Below are 17,094 nucleotides of genomic sequence, written 5' to 3'. Positions count from 1 at the left end.
CTCATGGCGGCGGAGTCTCGTCCCGAAAGGTTGCTTATGATTTTTTCCTCGACGAAAGACTTCATATAGCAAAAGATGGCCACCGGAGAGCCAACAGGGGGCCCACGAGGCAGGGGGCGAGCCCTGGGGGGTAGGGCGCGCCCCCCACCCTCGTGGCCAGGTGGGGCCCCCTCTGACGTACTTCTTCTGCTCAATATTTTTTATTATTTCCAAAAATAACTTTCATGGAGTTTCAGGACTTTTGGAGTTGTGCAGAATAGGTCTCTAATATTTGCTCCTTTTCCAGCCCAGAATTCCAGCTGCCGGCATTCTCCCTCCTTATGTAAACCTTGTAAAATAAGAGAGAATAGGCATAAGTATTGTGACATAACGTGTAATAACAGCCCATAATGCAATAAATATCGATATAAAAGCATGATGCAACATGGACGTATCAGCCCCCCTTCCTTCTTTCGGAGGGGGAAAGGGGGAAGGAGAGGGAGAGGGAGATGGAAAGGGAGCCCGCGCCCCTCCTCTTGTCCAATTCGGACTCCCCATGGGGGGCGCCACCTCCTTGTGGGCTGCCCTCTTCTCTCCCTATGGCCCAAGAGGCCCATTACTTTCCCCGGGGGGTTCCGGTAACCCCTCGGTACTCCGATAAATACCTGAAACACTTCGAAACCATTCCGGTGTCTGAATACTATCGTCCAATATATCAATCTTTACCTCTCGACCATTTCGAGACTCCTCATCATGTCCATGATCTCATCCGGGACTCTGAACAATCTTTGGTCACCAAAACACATAACTCATAATACAAATCGTCATCAAACATTAAGCGTGCGAACCCTACGGGTTCGAGACTATGTAGACATGACCGAGACATATCTCCGATCAATAACCAACAACGGAACCTAGATGCTCATATTGGTTCCCACATATTCTACGAAGATCTTTATCGGTCAAACCGCAATGACAACATACGTCATTCCCTTTGTCATCGGTATGTTACTTGTCCGAGATTCGATCGTCGGTATCCTCATACCTAGTTCAATCTCGTTACCGGCAAGTCTCTTTACTCGTTCCGTAATACATCATCCCGCAACTAACTCATTAGTCACATTGCTTGCTAGGCTTCTTATGATTTTTATTACTGAGAGGGCCCAGAGATACCTCTCCGATACTCGGAGTGACAAATCCTAATCTCGATCTATGCCAACCCAAAAAACACCTTCGGAGATACCTATAGAGCATCTTTATGATCACCCAGTTACGTTCGGACGTTTATAGCACACAAGGCATTCCTCCGGTATCCGGGAGTTGCATAATCTCATAGTCAAAGGAATATGTATAAGTCATGAAGAAAGCAATAGCAATAAAACTTGACGATCAATATGCTAAGCTAATGGATGGGTATTGTCCATCACATCATTCTCCTAATGATGTGATCCCGTTCATCAAATGACAACACATGTCTATGGTTAGGAAACTTAACCATCTTTGATTAACAAGCTAGTCTAGTAGAGGCTTACTAGGGACACAGTGTTTTGTCTATGTATCCACACATGTATCAAGTTTTCGTTAATACAATTCTAGCATGAATAATAAACATTTATCATGATATAAGGAAATATAAAATAACAACTTTATTATTGCCTCTAGGGCATATTTCCTTCAGAAAGAAGGGCACCAACCGCCTTACGGGGTGACCACAAGGGCTCAGGGCGCGCCCACTGCCCAGGGCGCGCCCACTGCCTTGTGGCCCCCTCGGGCATCGTCTCGCGTTGATTCTTTTTCCCAAGAATCACATATATTCCAAAAAATATCTCCGTAAGTTTTTATCGCGTTTGGACTTCGTTTGATATGGATTTTCTGTGAAATAAAAACATGCAACAAACATGAACTGGCACTGGGCACTGGATCAATATGTTAGTCCCAAAAATAGTATAAAAAGTTGCCAAAAGTATATGAAAGTTGTAGAATATTGGCATGAAACAATCAAAAATTATAGATACGACAGAGACGTATCAAGAAGCCCGGGCTCTAGCTAGTGATCTTATGGCAACGCACATAGTCATCTCTTCTCATAGCAGTTCAGTAATAAGAATAATTAAGCCAACACGGTGGAGCAAATATTGCAGTGGTAAGGGAGTTGAACGCCAGAAAAGAAGATTTTGAGTCACATCGTTTCATCCACGAGACTAGACGTAGAAATTATGAAGATGATAGTTTAGCTAACTTTTCTTTGTACCTTGATTTGGTTAGGCATGTGTGGCTTGGTGCCACACACAATTCTATAACATTTCTCTGACCATTGTTGTCGAATAAAATGGGAGGATGTTTCTAAAAAAGGAAAGCAAGAGAAAATTATCAATGTCATAGTGCAACTTTTTTTAGAAAAGGAGGATTACCCCTGGTCTCTGCATCAGCATGATGCATACAACCATCTTTATTAATTATTCAGCGAAGCCTGACAAGATAAATATAAGGATCAACCCAAAGCCACCTACTAGGCGAACAAAGTCGCTATGCCTACAAGTATACAGATGTGCTCTGTCCGCATAACACACACAATCTAATCCAGTGGCCTTAAGACCATCTGGTCTAGCCATCCCATAACGTGCACCGCCTACACACGCTCTAGGATCTGCCGCCACCATCTACCGCCATCCCGTCTTCAGGAGAAATCACTGCATAGATCTTGTCAGTTTCATCCGCCGTCTACGTCACCATGACACCACACAGGGGCACCAGCCTGCGCACGTCGATCAAACTGCATCCAACACTGAGACTCCACTGCTCCACACCGCCAAGACCCATCGTCTTCAATGTGGTCGACGTAACACCGCTCCACCTGTTGGCCTCTCCAGTGAACCATTGCTCCAAGACGATGCCCCCAAGAGGGAGAACGGCACCAAAGTCTTTGTCATCACCCGATTCGGGAGACCCATATCTATGGTTTCCTCCGGAACAACTGCCACCTGAAGGAAGAGGGGCACGCCATCTACAACTGCCAGCGCACCCAATAGGTGCCTACCGCCACATAGCTCTCATGACAATGCCTTCAAGAAGGACACGACGCCAAGAGCATCGTCACGGCCCTAGGTTTTCACCCGAGAGACCGTAAGGTGGAAAAAGGTAGGGCGGACCAAAACGACGTCTCTAGGAAGAAAAATGACACCCTCAGGTATCGTCCCGTCGCGGACAGCAGAAGTCGACCTGGGAATTATCCTAATCCGGATCCCCACCTCCGCTTCGTCCCAACCCAGTAACCGGCTAGTAGCACCGTCATCTCTAGTAAGACGTAGTGCATGCAACATGGGTTGGAAGAAGGAGCAGCTTGGCGTCGTTGGTCGCCAGGGAAGCAAGCCGCGACACCAACCCGCCGGTGAATTGCCGACCACCCGGTCCGATCCCTGGCAACCCACCCGCCCCACCGCACCACTAGATAGGGTGGCCATCCCTGGGGCTGCTGCCCCTGATCCAAGGCCCTACGTCCCAGATAGGGAAGGGTTGCGCCAGCCCTGGCACCAAAGGCCACCGCTGGGATGCCGGTCGGCCGCCATACCGTCGTTGTTCATCAGAGCGCCTTGGTCCAGAACGGCGCGGCCGCGATGTAGATCAGGATCACACCCTCGAGACGGGGTGTCCCGCGCCACCCTATGACCCGAGAGGGGAAGCAGTACCTCTGCCGCCGATGTCGGACGCACAGGCGTTGCCCGACGCCGACCACCGGCGACAACGGAGGAAAGGGAGGGGAGGGCAGGGAGGGCGGGCGACTGGGGTTGGTGACCCTCGGTCGCCCACGCGGGGGGCGATGGAGGGGAGAGAGGTTGCTCGTCCACTTAGTGCAACTCTTAGTTTGCATTACACGGAAGAAAATTTCCATAGAAAAAACATGTGTATCAATAATATCCATAATATGAAGAATTTAATATTCATAATATCTTTATTATAGGAATCCTTTCCTTTAGTTCGCATATTAGTTTTGTCTTAAATCAGACATTGTAAAATTTGATCAAATTGCGAATCAACTTGGAGTTGGATAGTTAAGAGGACATTGATATCCCAGTTCATCAGGGTTCAAGTCTTAGATTACACCGGTGCTTGTATTTTCCTGATTTTGTTTCAGGCCTTCCGGCAATGTCCGTTCGATGGGAGGAGATGTACCCGTAGACTATGAATGCGTTTGTGGTGACTTCGTCAATCTCATGATGATATGACAACACAATCTCTCAAAGGTTTTTATAAAGTAGAGTATGTGCGTGCGTTCATATAGTCAGGAGTGCTAGCACATTAATATGACAATGCCTAAATTAGTCGGGAGTGCTAGCACATTAATACGGCTCTCTTTTTTGTGACCGTAGTATAAACGTACATATCCAAATTCACATACATACACTTAACTCTATGAACGCACGCACACACTCTACCCTATAAAACCCTTCGAGATACAGAGCTGACAAATATCTTTTTTTGCGGGGATGACAAAACATCCTTAGATTGACGAAGTCGTCGCATTTGTCTTTATAGTCGACGGGAACGTCTCCTCCTACTCAACGCACATCGCCAAAAGGTCTAAAATAAATCTATTTTTTTACCACCATTGTAAGACTAGGACTTTGAATCTTGATAGGTTGGTTTCATCACAGGAACTAAGAGCAACTCTAGCAGACACCGCAAAAGACGCGAAACCGCAAAATTTCGGCGAGTATGCGGGCTCGGCCCAATTTTCCGGCCAGAACAGAGCCCGCATACTCGCCCGGCCCGTAAAATTTTTTGCCGCAGCCCGCAAACCGCACGCCTCGACCACTATATCTACGGTTCCGCGGCGTGTTTGCGGGTCGAAACCCTATCCCCCCGCCACCGAGCCATGCAATTCCACACCCCCCCCCTCCACATTTCTCGCCGCCGGCGACCACCTTCTGCCTCCAGCCGCCATGTGGGGCCGCATGTGGAGCTCCGAACGCGGCTCCGGCAGCAGATCCGGCGGCAGAAGCGACCCCGAGCGCGAGCGGCGCGTCCGGTCGGACGGCGCGAGGAAGTGGACCAACCGCGGCCTCTCGCCGCCGGTGAGCTTCCGCGTCCGTGAGACGGCGAGTACGACCGTCGGCACGGCTGTACCCCGTCCTCTGCCGCGTCCTTCTCCTCCCCGGCGAGATCTTCCTACGCCAGGAGCTCCTCCTCTTCCAGCGCGGGCCTTCTCCCCGTGAAGAGGGAGTGGTCGGAGGAGTCGGAGGAGCTCGGCCGCCGCGGAGTCGTCGGGCCGGAGGACTTCGTCGCCGACGTCGACGCGGTTGCGGCCGCCATTGCCGAGCGGAGCGTGCGCGAGGAGGCGGAGCGCCAGCGCCACCACGAGGAGCTCGAAGACCTCCAGTTCTGGCAGGCGGTCGCGGCCAACCTCGCCGCCAAGGAGAAGGACGACGAGTGGCGGCGCATCCGCGAGTAGCAGAGGGCGAAGTACATCGACCTCGGCAGCTCCGACGAGGAGGATTGAGCTCCTCCACGGCGTCGTCCATGGCCGCGAGCTCGCTGTCGTGAGATCCCCACCCCTCTAGTACTAGTACTGATGTAGTATGTAGTATGAACTAATGTTTGTAGTGTTTGATCATGTAATATATATATAGTACGTGATGAACTACTCGCGTTCACGAGGTGCAATTTCTCCCGTGAAACTGATTTTTCAAATTATGCTCGGCCGCGCTAGTTCTTGACCCGCAAACGAGATCTTCGTGAAATTGCAAACGTGTTTTGTGGGTCGAGATTTTGCGGGGTGTGCTAGAGTTGCTCTAACAATCTATCGGTTCGTATGGCTGTGACTTTCACGATCGCTCTGCTTGATAGTACGTGTACGACTTTGAGAACGGCACAAAGTCAAACCAGTCTAACAATAAGAAAATGTCAAAACAAAGTGAGCTCCCAGCGATCCCTCCCGTCTCCCGACCTGATGATCATTTTGACTCTTTCGTCTGATCGGAGAGCCTTGACGCTTTCAACAGTACGCCGCTCGATCCCGTCCGTCCCGCGTAAAACACCCAGCGCATCAGGAACGAGTCGTCGTCAAGACCTCCCGACGCGGCGGCACACGCGCAAGCGCCACGCCTCCACCACACGCCCGGCGTCGTGTCGGCCGATAGCCCGCGAGACACACACCGGCTGTGCACACCGCCGTGCGCCGTAGCAATGCCGCCGAGGCGCGCGCGCGAGCACGACGGCGGGGATCGAACGGCGTGGAGCTCGGAAGCATCCTGCCCCAGTGGGGGCGGAGGTTGTTAGAGCATTACTAGTAGAACCCTCAAACCCTCAAATCCTTAAAGCAGTTTTAAGGGTTGAGAAGTGCCACTTTTCGACACTTTTAAGGGTTGAAAAACTGGGGCAAATACTAGAACCCTTAAACCCAACCCTTAAACCCTTAAACCCTATCTCGGCCACCTCCTCCTCGTCATCCCCTTCATCCTCCTCATCTTCCTCCTTTTCCTCCAAGTCGTCACCAACCCTAAAGGGGTCTAGGGGCGGAGCTCCGAGGTCCACCTCCGCGTTTTGGAGGAGATCCATGAACGAGGATGGGGTTGCCATTTCCTCGAACACCTCATGCGCGGCGGGAGGAGGTTCGGCGACGGCGGCGGGCGGGGCCGCGGGCTTGTTCCGCTGCGCGGGCTTCTTCTGCGGCTTGGTCATGGCCGGGGACGAGCCGGCGACCTTGGAAGCCGCCCCTCGCGGCCCATGAGAGGCCGCCTTCGGCCGGCTCTTCTTGGTCGCCGGGGCGGGCGCCGGGGAGGCGGCGAGGGCGGGCGCCGGGGAGGCGGTGAGGGCGGGCGCCGGGGAGGCGGTGAGGGCGGGCGCCGGGGCGGTGACGGTGGTCGGGGCGGGAGCCGGGGAGGCGGCAGGAGGAGGTGCGAGGCCCGCCCGCCGCCGCTTGGCCCCGACGTGGGTCGCCGCCACCACGTCGGCCACGGTCGGGTGGGCGGGGCGGGGGCGGGCGCCGGGGCGGTCGAGGAGGGCGGGACGGGCGGGGCGGGCGGGGGCGCCGCGGCGGCGGGGCCCTCCATGGCCGGCGCGGCAGGAGGCGGCGGGAGGAGGAGGCAGTTGGCTCCCGCGCGAGAGAGGAGGAGAAGTGCGGGTTGGGGGGAGATTTTCCTCTCAACCCCTACTTCTTCAGGTTGCAAAGTGGTCTGAGGGTTGGACCTCTAATTTTTTTTACGGGTTTGAGGGTTTAGAGGTTTTAGTCTACGGCGTTTTTTGACGAAAACTGTAAAAAAGTGGTTATTTTTTGGGTTTGAGGGTTTAAGGGTTCTACTAATAATGCTCTTAGCCTGGATGGTGGTGGACCTCGGCGACCGGTGGCGGTACGGTGATGCCAAGGCCGAGCCGGGAGGGGGGAGCGGTCAAAGATGGCAAGCGCTTGCCAAGGATTTTTCAATAGATCGATCGGGCCCGGCCACGGCCAGTTGTGCACTTTTTTGGGCACACATGTTGGCGAGTAGGAGCGCGTCAAGCGGTCCCGTTTTCCAGCACTTTTCTCCGTTTACACCCCATGGTTTCCGTGTTTTATAGATGACTCAGTTGTTTGTCGAGCAAGCAGTATACGATTTCTTTTTTTTGGGAAAGTATACGATGAATTTGCTCCACCATGATGTGTGCACGTAGGTGGTTGATTGTGTGAAGGCTTCTCTCTCCCTTAATTACCTTGGTAAATACCACATGTATACATTAATACATGCATACACTAATACAATCCACGTAGCCGCCATTATCTCTCCGCACCGTGTTGATCCAGTCGGTGGCATGCTTAGCAAATAGCTACACGCGTGTGGGTGTGACATGAGCGGCTGCACTATAGAAAAATGTAGAGTCATGCTCAATATATTACTCTATCTAATCTACTAATCTATAATTAGACTACGTAACAAAGTGCTTAGTACAAATGATTCGAGGGGCGATTACGCAAAAAGCCGAGAGGAACGACCAGCGAACAAGGCAACCAAACCATCCATCCCTGTCCCGTAGTTATAATCCCGCCTGCCGGCCTGAGCTGATCAACACGCTCAGACTCAGCTAGCTAACATACAGGCAGGCCATCAGGAGGAGCCACGAGGAAGAAACAACCAGCGCATATATCCCCCTCCCTCCCTCCCTCCCGCCGGCAGCTGACCTGAGCTGAGCCACCGTTCGCCCAACTCGCCTCTACAACACAGAGCACCCCCGGCGCCCGGATCTCTTGTTCATCTCCCTCTCCGCTCTTTGAATCGCTCACCACCGCCATGGCTGTAAGTTCCTTTCCTCTCCATAGCTCATCCCTGCAAGAACACATGTTTCCTTTTTTTTCCGAAAAGGAGGTTAAACCCCCGGCCTCTGCAAACGTTGTCTTGGTTTTACCTTGATTCCCGCAAAAGGTACCAGGTGTAGTAGTTTCTCGTGGTATGGTTCGAACTGAATTTTCTGAAGGAGAAACAGCAAAATCGCTATGATATGACTGTTGCCTTGGCTGCTTATAGTACTAGAGAAATTTAGCTGGTACTATCATTCATGTGCTTAATCAGGCTAAAAGTTTTTTTTAAGACATGATCATCTAGAGCCAACCTGTTCTTTTTCTTCTGCACCATTTGAATTGCACTAGGTATAATCCAAGTTCTGTAGAAAATTCTTGTGTGGATGAATCGCAGAGCTAGTTTGCGGCAACAGAAGTCTTTCTTGGCCGTTGAGGCGTATCTTTCGATCGCACTTAAGATCTGTCATCTCAATCTATACATATATTCTCTCTCTTTTTTGCGGGTGAATCTATACATATATTCTGGTGGAAAGGCTAATCATCCCATAAATTATGGAGATGCCGGCAGGTTAACTCTTAGTAATTGGATGAAGATATCAATAGTATTAACTCTCACCTATCACATGAAGATTTAATTGTACTACTAGTGCGTAATCAATCATTGAATTGATCAATCATTGAATTGGCGAATCTTGCCTTATTTTCTGATTCGGTTTGGAATTGGAAGATGTCGACGAGGTAGACATACTACCTGGCTATCTACCTTGCGATATGTCACGTTTAGTCTAGCCTGATCTAGAAGTGCAGATTTGTCAAACCTGATCTAGAAGTGCATTAACCCGCCCGCCCTGAAATTTGGCCTCAACTCGTCCAAGTGGCGAGGCCACGGCATGTGATTAGCTTCTTGATTACATATTCAACAGGTCCATGCATACTTTCCATTGATTAGTCCATGACAGTGTGTAAAATGTGCCTGGAAGCCGTGGCGCGGGGTCTACTCTCTCTTGGCCCTTTTTCCTCGGTCGTACGGTCGTACCAATCTACCACCACTTGTGCTACTTGGCCCTGCCAAGTTGACATGCATGTCCCCGCACATGTTAATAATCTTCTGACTACGGCTAATGATCTTCACCAAGCAGGAAGCTTCCTTGAATCCTTGGGTCCAAGTTGGGGCGCTTGTGTCAGGGAATGATGATGTCCCCTAGGCTGTTCATTTTCTTTTATTTATTTTTCTCTAACCCTGGGATTGGGTCCCAAGTTCAGAAGTTCTCTAGCGTGTTTATTCTGTGTTTGGAATGTAAAAAATAGGCCGTAAAAAGCACTACAAAAATCATGGTTATCGCTGTGATTTTCTCTTAATCTTGAGGTGCCTTGAAATAAAAACGAGCTAGAGGCTAAGCAGCATGTGGTTGACTCTTCTCCTGTTCTATGCATGCAGAAGCAGCAGAAGAACGCGCACGTCCCGAAGTTCGGCAACTGGGACAACGACGGCAACGTCCCCTACACGCTCTACTTCGACAACGCACGCAAGGGCAAGGGCGGCAAGCCCATCAACCCCAACGACCCCGTCGAGAACCCCGAGGCCTTCTCCTCCTCCGTCGTCGCGCCGTCGCCGAACCGCTCCTTCGACCAGGGCAGGCCGGCTCTCCCTCCTGCCTCCCCGCCTCCGGCTCACCACCACGAGCGCCGGCCCAGCGACGCGCCGGCGGCCGCCCCGCCGCTGTCCCCGTACCACCGCAACTCCGGTGGCGAGCCGCCAAGAAGAGGCCCCGGCGGCGGACGGGCAGGCGGAGGCGGGTACAGCGTGGAGCAGTCACCGGCACCGTCCCCGCTGCACCCGTACGGGCAGTCGAGGGCCGAGTACTCCGATGGCAGCGGCTACGGCCTCGTGGCCAACTCCGTCGACCGGTCCCGTGCCAGGGGCGCCTCCCGCGGCAACGAAACAGTAAGCCTCTCTGCTTCTGCTCCGGTCAGTGTACCATGGATTTGCGCGGAGGTGATGTCTTGTATCTTACCTTGGCTGTTGTTGCGATCGATGGCAGCCGACGAGGGGGTCGGCGGTGCCCAAGTTCGGCGACTGGGACTCCAACCCGGCGTCGGCCGATGGCTACACGCACATCTTCAACAAGGTGAGGGAGGAGAAGAGCACCCAGGCCAAGGCACCGGGGCTTGGCAAGGACAACGTCGCATATGGCAATGGCGCCAGGAAGCACGACGACGGCTACGTCTCCTCGGTGAGTTCCACAACCTTAATGTACATGGGTTCGTCCATGTCGATCCTCGCTTTCTCATTCGGTGATTGATTTCACTGGCTCGCCATGAATTTGAGCTCTGAATTAATCTCTGTTGGTTTCGCCTGCAGAGTCGCTGGTGCTTTGGGTGGTGCAAGTAGGAGTGGTTCGACAGATGATGGGGAAAAGTAAGCAAGGACTTTGGGAGTGTAAATTGTGTGAATTTAAGAAGGTTTTTGCCATTGATTCAACTTCGAACTTCTGTAATCCCACTTTTTGGGACATTATTTGGCATTGGGCACTGAGCAGAGTTCATATTCTTTTGATTGTGAAATATACTCCTACTATTTCTTTCTGATGTGGAATGTAGAGTTCAGCCATGGTTGTTGTAATGCTAGAATTCTGTTACGGGGATTGTAGTGCAATACTGGGCACTGATTACGTTTAATCCAATTCGGGATTGCAGATAGTTTCTGTTTTTTCTTCTTCAAGGGTGACCGCGAATGTCGAACCCATGGAATGTTCTGCTAGTAGATAGTGATTCAAACAAGCTATCATTGTCATTAAGAGTTTTGGTTTTCTGTACCAAATATAGCAAGTTGTATGGAGAGAGATCAATAATACCTCCTCTATTTCAAAATAAGTGTCGTTGATTTAGTTGTACTAACTTTGTACTAAATCAGCCAAACTTATTTTGGGACGAAGGAGTATGAAATAGTCTAGGGCATGTGAACTTTACTCACAACTTTATACTTGCGCATAGGATATTTTCTTGATTTTCAACAGTCATGTTGGCACTGTTATTATGTGTTTTCAACGTGTAGATGTGGGGGGACTCATCCAAATAACGTCACTAACAATTAACAACTTGCATCGTGATTATATTGTCCAACCAATGTTCTTATCATCGCACGGGATTACTTCGGTTGAAGGATTTCTCCAGACCAACGCACTGGACATTTAATTACTGCACTCATGGTCCCCTAGAAGTTGCTTTTGGCTGCCGTACTAATCCTTATTGTCATCGGCATTCGGTATAGCTTTTCACGCGTCCCTGCACTTTACCTCCTCCTAGATCGATCTAAGGCATACCAGGTACCTGCTGAGCATTAGAGTGAGAAAGACAAAGACAAATTTGTTGTGAATAACACGTACAACTAACATTCAATTAAGCAAAGTCAATACCAATGATCTTGTGCACAAGTACATAGGGTTGCAAGGCTATGCCTCAACCCATGGCCCGAGGGGATCACTCACACGTCGAAATCATATCACATATGAAAAACATTGAGATGACATTGATAGATGAATGATTGTATAGAGTCTTACAATGTCGTCGTATGCGATGAATCGACTACAAGTATGGCAAACTATGGGAGAGTGACTATGGAGATGGAGATGATGGCAGCGATGGCGGCGTCTAGGGTTTCTCAGAATGGTGGTGGTGATCCTAGCGACTGTTCTGCTCTTCGGAGGTTTGGCGATTGTTGTGTTGCGAATGGGGCCTAGGGCTTTTTATAAAGTGTGCCGGGGATGACGTTATAGACCTGCTGGCGCATGGTACATCGACGGGTACTAGACATCGTCTTCTTCGCTGGATCATCTGTAACACGTCCAATTGGCTTGACTTGATCTCCATACTTTATATTTGCATGATAATCCATTTCATGCGGAAAAAACTACATAATGGGATTTGCAATCTTTTGCACTTATTAGTCTTTAGTGACAAGATTGCAGTGATATTCTTGGAATGTCCAGGGTTATTCTGTTTAAACAATGGTGGTATGAGTGTGAAAAATACACGCATCCGGTACCACATTTTTGGTTCCTCGTGTAATGAGTTTACCTGATGATACATGTATGACAAGTCTAAAGTCTGAGCTGGATATACCACCTCAGTCCTAAGGTATAAGGCATCTCTAGTACATCCTCCAAAACTTAAATATAAGGAAAATTATTTGGCAAATTAAGACATATCTAGCCCATCCAATATTATATTTCCCCAGGAGCCAATGTTTGCTCTATGATGAGGACTTCTCACTAAAATGTGGGATGAACGGTGTCTCCCAAGGCAAAAGTGATGACCCAACGCGTCGACCCATTCCCAAAATGTGTCTGCGCGGGCACATTTTGCGGCTGAAATGCGTAGGCACGGACGCGAAGCGAACACGCCGCACGTCCTCTCGGTGTCCATCCCGTCCCCACATGGCAGCCGCCCAACTACCTCCATCGTCTTTATTAATGATGACTGCTGACCTCGGGCCCATGCGTCAGCGACGGCGGCCGGCCTTTTTAATCCGAGCGTGCGGCTGGGGGGGCGTCCTCATCCTCATCCAGATGACAGTCCCCATCTAGCCACCCCTGTGCTCCCCCGTCGGCGACAAACCCTAGCCACCACCATGGGCTTCTTCTCCGGCAAGAACAAGGGGAAGGCCCCCGCTGGCCCTTACCACACGCTTCCCCCGCCTCCGCCGGCGTCTTCCCGCCGGCCTCGGTAGCGCATCTGCGTCCCAGTGCACCAGGCGAAGTGGCATTGGGAGCACCGCATCTCCCTCCCATATCCTGACATGACGCTGCCACACAACTGGCACTTGGATCCAGAGAGGATCGTAGTGCCAGCGGCGCCGCTGTCGATGCGGGCGCACATGGAGGAGGTGCGGCGCCGACGACAGTTGCTGACGCCGGAGCATCGCCGCGAGCCCGCCTACGCAACCAACTCTCCCGCTTGGGAGGTCTGGTTCGCGTTCGAGCACGAAGAAGCTAGGAGGCACGGCATCTGGGACGCACGCATGGCTCCCCGCCGCCGTTCCTCGTCGTGCGCAACGAGGAGCAGGAGGTGGAGGCTGGTACTTCTTGAGCTTGCGTTGGTTTTTCTCTTGAAGAGGAAAGGGTGATGCCGCAAAGTAGAGATAAGTATTTCCCTCAGTTTGAGAACCAAGGTATCAATCCAGTAGGAGACAACGCACAAGTCACCGAATACCTGCACAAACAATCAAACAACTTGCACCTAACGCGATAAAGGGGTTGTCATTCCCTTCACGGTTACTTGCAAAAGTGAGATCTGATAGAGATAGATAAACGATAAAGTAAATATTTTTGGTTTATAGATCGGAAAGTAAAAGATTGCAAAATAGTAGATCGGAAACTTATATGATGAAAAATAGACCCGGGGCCATAGGTTTCACTAGAGGCTTCTCTCAAGATAGAAATATTACGGTGGGTGAACAAATTACTGCCGAGCAATTGATAGAAAAGCGCAAAGTTATGACGATATCTAAGGCAATGATCATGAATATAGGCATCACGTCCGTGTCAAGTAGACCGAAACGATTCAGCATCTACTACTATTACTCCACACATCGACCGCTGTCCAGCATGCATCTAGAGTATTAAGTTCATAAAGAACGGAGTAATGCATTAAGTAAGATGACATGATGTAGAGGAATTAACTCAAGCAATATGATGAAAACCCCATCTTTTTATCCTTGATGGCAACAATACAATACGTGCCTTGCTGCCCCTACTGTCACTGGGAAAGGTCACCGCAAGATTGAACCCAAAGCTAAGCACTTCTCCCATTGCAAGAAAAACCAATCTAGTTGGCCAAACCAAACCGATAGTTCGAAGAGAATTACAAAGATATCAAATCATGCATAAAAGAATTCGGAGAAGATTCAAATAATATTCATGGATAAGTTGAACATAAATCCACAATTCATCGGATCTCGGTAAACACACCGCAAAAAAGTATTACATTGAATAGATCTCCAAGAACATCGAGGAGAACATGGTGTTGAGAATCAAAGAAAGAGAAGAAGCCATCTAGCTACTAGCTATGGACCCATAGGTCTGTGGTAAACTACTCACGCTTCATCGGAAGGGCAATAGAGTTGATATAGAAGCCCTCTGTGATCGAATCCCCCTCCGGCAGGGTGCCAGAAAAGGTCCCTAGATGGGATCTCACGGGTACAGAATGTTGCGGCGGTGGAAAAGTATTTTCATGGATGCCTCTGTTGGTTTGGGGATATATGGGAAGATATAGGCGCAAGAATTAGGTCGGGAGGTGCACGAGGGGCCCACAAGGGTGGGGGCACGCCCTCCGTCCTTGTGGCCGCCTTGTGGCTCCTCCGACTTAATCTCCAAGTCTCCTGGTTGTCTTCTAGTCCAAGAAAAATCATCGTGAAAGTTTTATTCCGTTTGGACTCCGTTTGGTATTCCTTTTCTGCGAAACTCAAAAACAGGGAAAAAATAGGAACTGGCACTGGGCTCTAGGTTAATAGGTTAGTCCCAAAAATAATATAAAATAGCATATTAATGCATATAAAACATCCGAAACAGATAATATAATAGCATGGAACAATAAAAAATTATAGATACGTTGGAGACGTATCAAGCATCCCCAAGCTTAATTCCTGCTCGTCCTCGAGTAGGTAAATGATAAAAACAAAAAATTTGGTATGGAATGCTACCTAACATATTTATCCATGTAATTTCTTTATTGTGGCATGAATGTTCAGATCCGTATGATTCAAAACGAAAGTTTAATATTGACATAAAAACAATAATACTTCAAGCATACTAACAAGGCAATTATGTCTTCTCAAAATAACATGGCCAAAGAAAGCTTATCCCTACAAAATCATATAGTCTGGCTATGCTCCATCTTCATCACACAAAATATTTAAATCATGCACAACCCCGATGACAAGCCAAGCAATTGTTTCATACTTTTGCTGTTCTCAAACTTTTTCAACTTTCACGCAATACATGAGCGTGAGCCATGGACATAGCACTATAGGTGGAATAGAAGGTGGTTGTGGAGAAGACAAAAAGAAGGAGATAGTCTCACATCAACTAGGCGTATCAACGGGCTATGGAGATGCCCATATATAGATATCAATGTGAGTGAGTAGGGATTACCATGCAACGGATGCACTAGAGCTATAAGTTTATGAAAGCTCAAAAAGAAACTAAGTGGGTGTGCATCCAACTCGCTTGCTCACGAAGACCTAGGGCAATTTGAGGAAGCTCATCATTGGAATATACAAGCCAAGTTCTATAATGAAAAATTCCCACTAGTATATGAAAGTGATAACATAGGAGACTCTCTATCATGAAGATCATGGTGCTACTTTGAAGCACAAGTGTGGTAAAAGGATAGTAACATTGCCCCTTCGCTCTTTTCTCTTTTTTTTATTTGGGCCTTCTCTCATTTTTTTTGGCCTCTTTTTTTCGTCTGGAGTCTCATCCCGACTTGTGGTATCATAGTCTCCATCATCCCTTCTTCACATGGGACAATGCTCTAATAATGAAGATCATCACACTTCTATTTAATTACAACTCAAGAATTACAACTCGAACTTAGAACAAAATATGACTATGCGAATGCCTCCGGTGGTGTACCGGGATGTGCAATGAATCAAGAGCGACATGTATAAAAAAATGATGAATGGTGGCTTTGCCACAAATACGATGTCAACTAGATGACCATTCAAAGCAATATGACAATGATGAAGCGTGTCATAACAAACGGAACGATGGAAAGTTGCATTGCAATATATCTCGGAATGGCTATGGAAATGCCATAATAGGTACGTATGGTGGCTGTTTTGAGGAAGGTATATGGTGGGTTTATGGTACCGGCGAAAGTTGCGTGGCACAAGAGAGGCTAGCAATGGTGGAAGGGTGAGAGCGCGCATAATCCATGGACTCAACATTAGTCATAATAATTCACATACTTATTGCAAAAATCTATTAGTTATCGAAACAAAGTACTATGCGCATGCTCCTAGGGGGATAGATTGGTAGGAAAAGACCATCACTCGTCCCCGACCGCCACTCATAAGGAAGACAATCAATAAATAAATCATGCTCCGACTTCATCACATAACGGTTCACCATACGTGCATGCGACGGGAATCACAAACTTTAACACAAGTATTTCTCAAATTCGCAATTCCTTACTAGCATGACTCTAATATCACCATCTTCATATCTCAAAACAATCATAAGGAATCAAACTTCTCATAGTATTCAATGCACTCTATATGAAAGGTTTTATTATATCCCTCTTGTATGCCTATCATATTAGGACTAAATTTATAACTAAAGCAAATTACCATGCTGTTTAAAGACTCTCAAAATAATATAAGTGAAGCATGAGAGTTCATAAATTTCTATAAAATAAAACCACCGCCGTGCTCTAAAAAGATATAAGTGAAGCACTAGAGCAAAATTGCCTAGCTCAGAAGATATAAGTGAAGCACATAGAGTATTCTAATAAATCACGATTCATGCGTGTCTCTCTCAAAAGGTGTGTATAGTAAGGATGATTGTGGTAAACTAAAAAGCAAAGACTCAAATCATACAAGACGCTCCAAGCAAAACACATATCATGTGGTGAATAAAAATATAGCCTCAAGTAAAGTTACCGATAGACGAAGACAAAAGAGGGGATGCCTTCCGGGGCATCCCCAAGCTTAGGCTCTTGGTTGTCCTTGAATATTACCTTGGGGTGCCTTGGGCATCCCCAAGCTTAGGCTCTTGCCACTCCTTATTCCATACTCCGTCAAATCCTTACCCAAAACTTAAAAACTTCACAACACAAAACTCAAC

General features: G+C 48.7%; 1 protein-coding gene across 1 annotated transcript; it reads left to right on the top strand.

Annotated features, from left to right (window-relative positions):
* Positions 1-7,990: 7,990 nt before the first annotated feature.
* LOC123169921 (RPM1-interacting protein 4) lies at positions 7,991-11,046 on the top strand. Its single transcript, XM_044587772.1, has 4 exons — positions 7,991-8,246; positions 9,687-10,193; positions 10,291-10,482; positions 10,611-11,046. Exons 1-4 carry the CDS (start codon positions 8,241-8,243, stop codon positions 10,638-10,640), a joined length of 735 nt encoding a protein of 244 aa, XP_044443707.1. The 5' UTR covers positions 7,991-8,240; the 3' UTR covers positions 10,641-11,046.
* The last annotated feature ends 6,048 nt before the right edge of the window (positions 11,047-17,094 follow it).

The sequence above is a fragment of the Triticum aestivum genome, chromosome 7D (genome assembly GCF_018294505.1).
Source record: "Triticum aestivum cultivar Chinese Spring chromosome 7D, IWGSC CS RefSeq v2.1, whole genome shotgun sequence".
In the NCBI taxonomy this organism is placed as follows: domain Eukaryota; kingdom Viridiplantae; phylum Streptophyta; class Magnoliopsida; order Poales; family Poaceae; genus Triticum; species Triticum aestivum.
The sequence above is the reverse complement of the archived record's forward strand: the minus strand, read 5'-3'. Positions and strand labels throughout refer to the sequence as shown.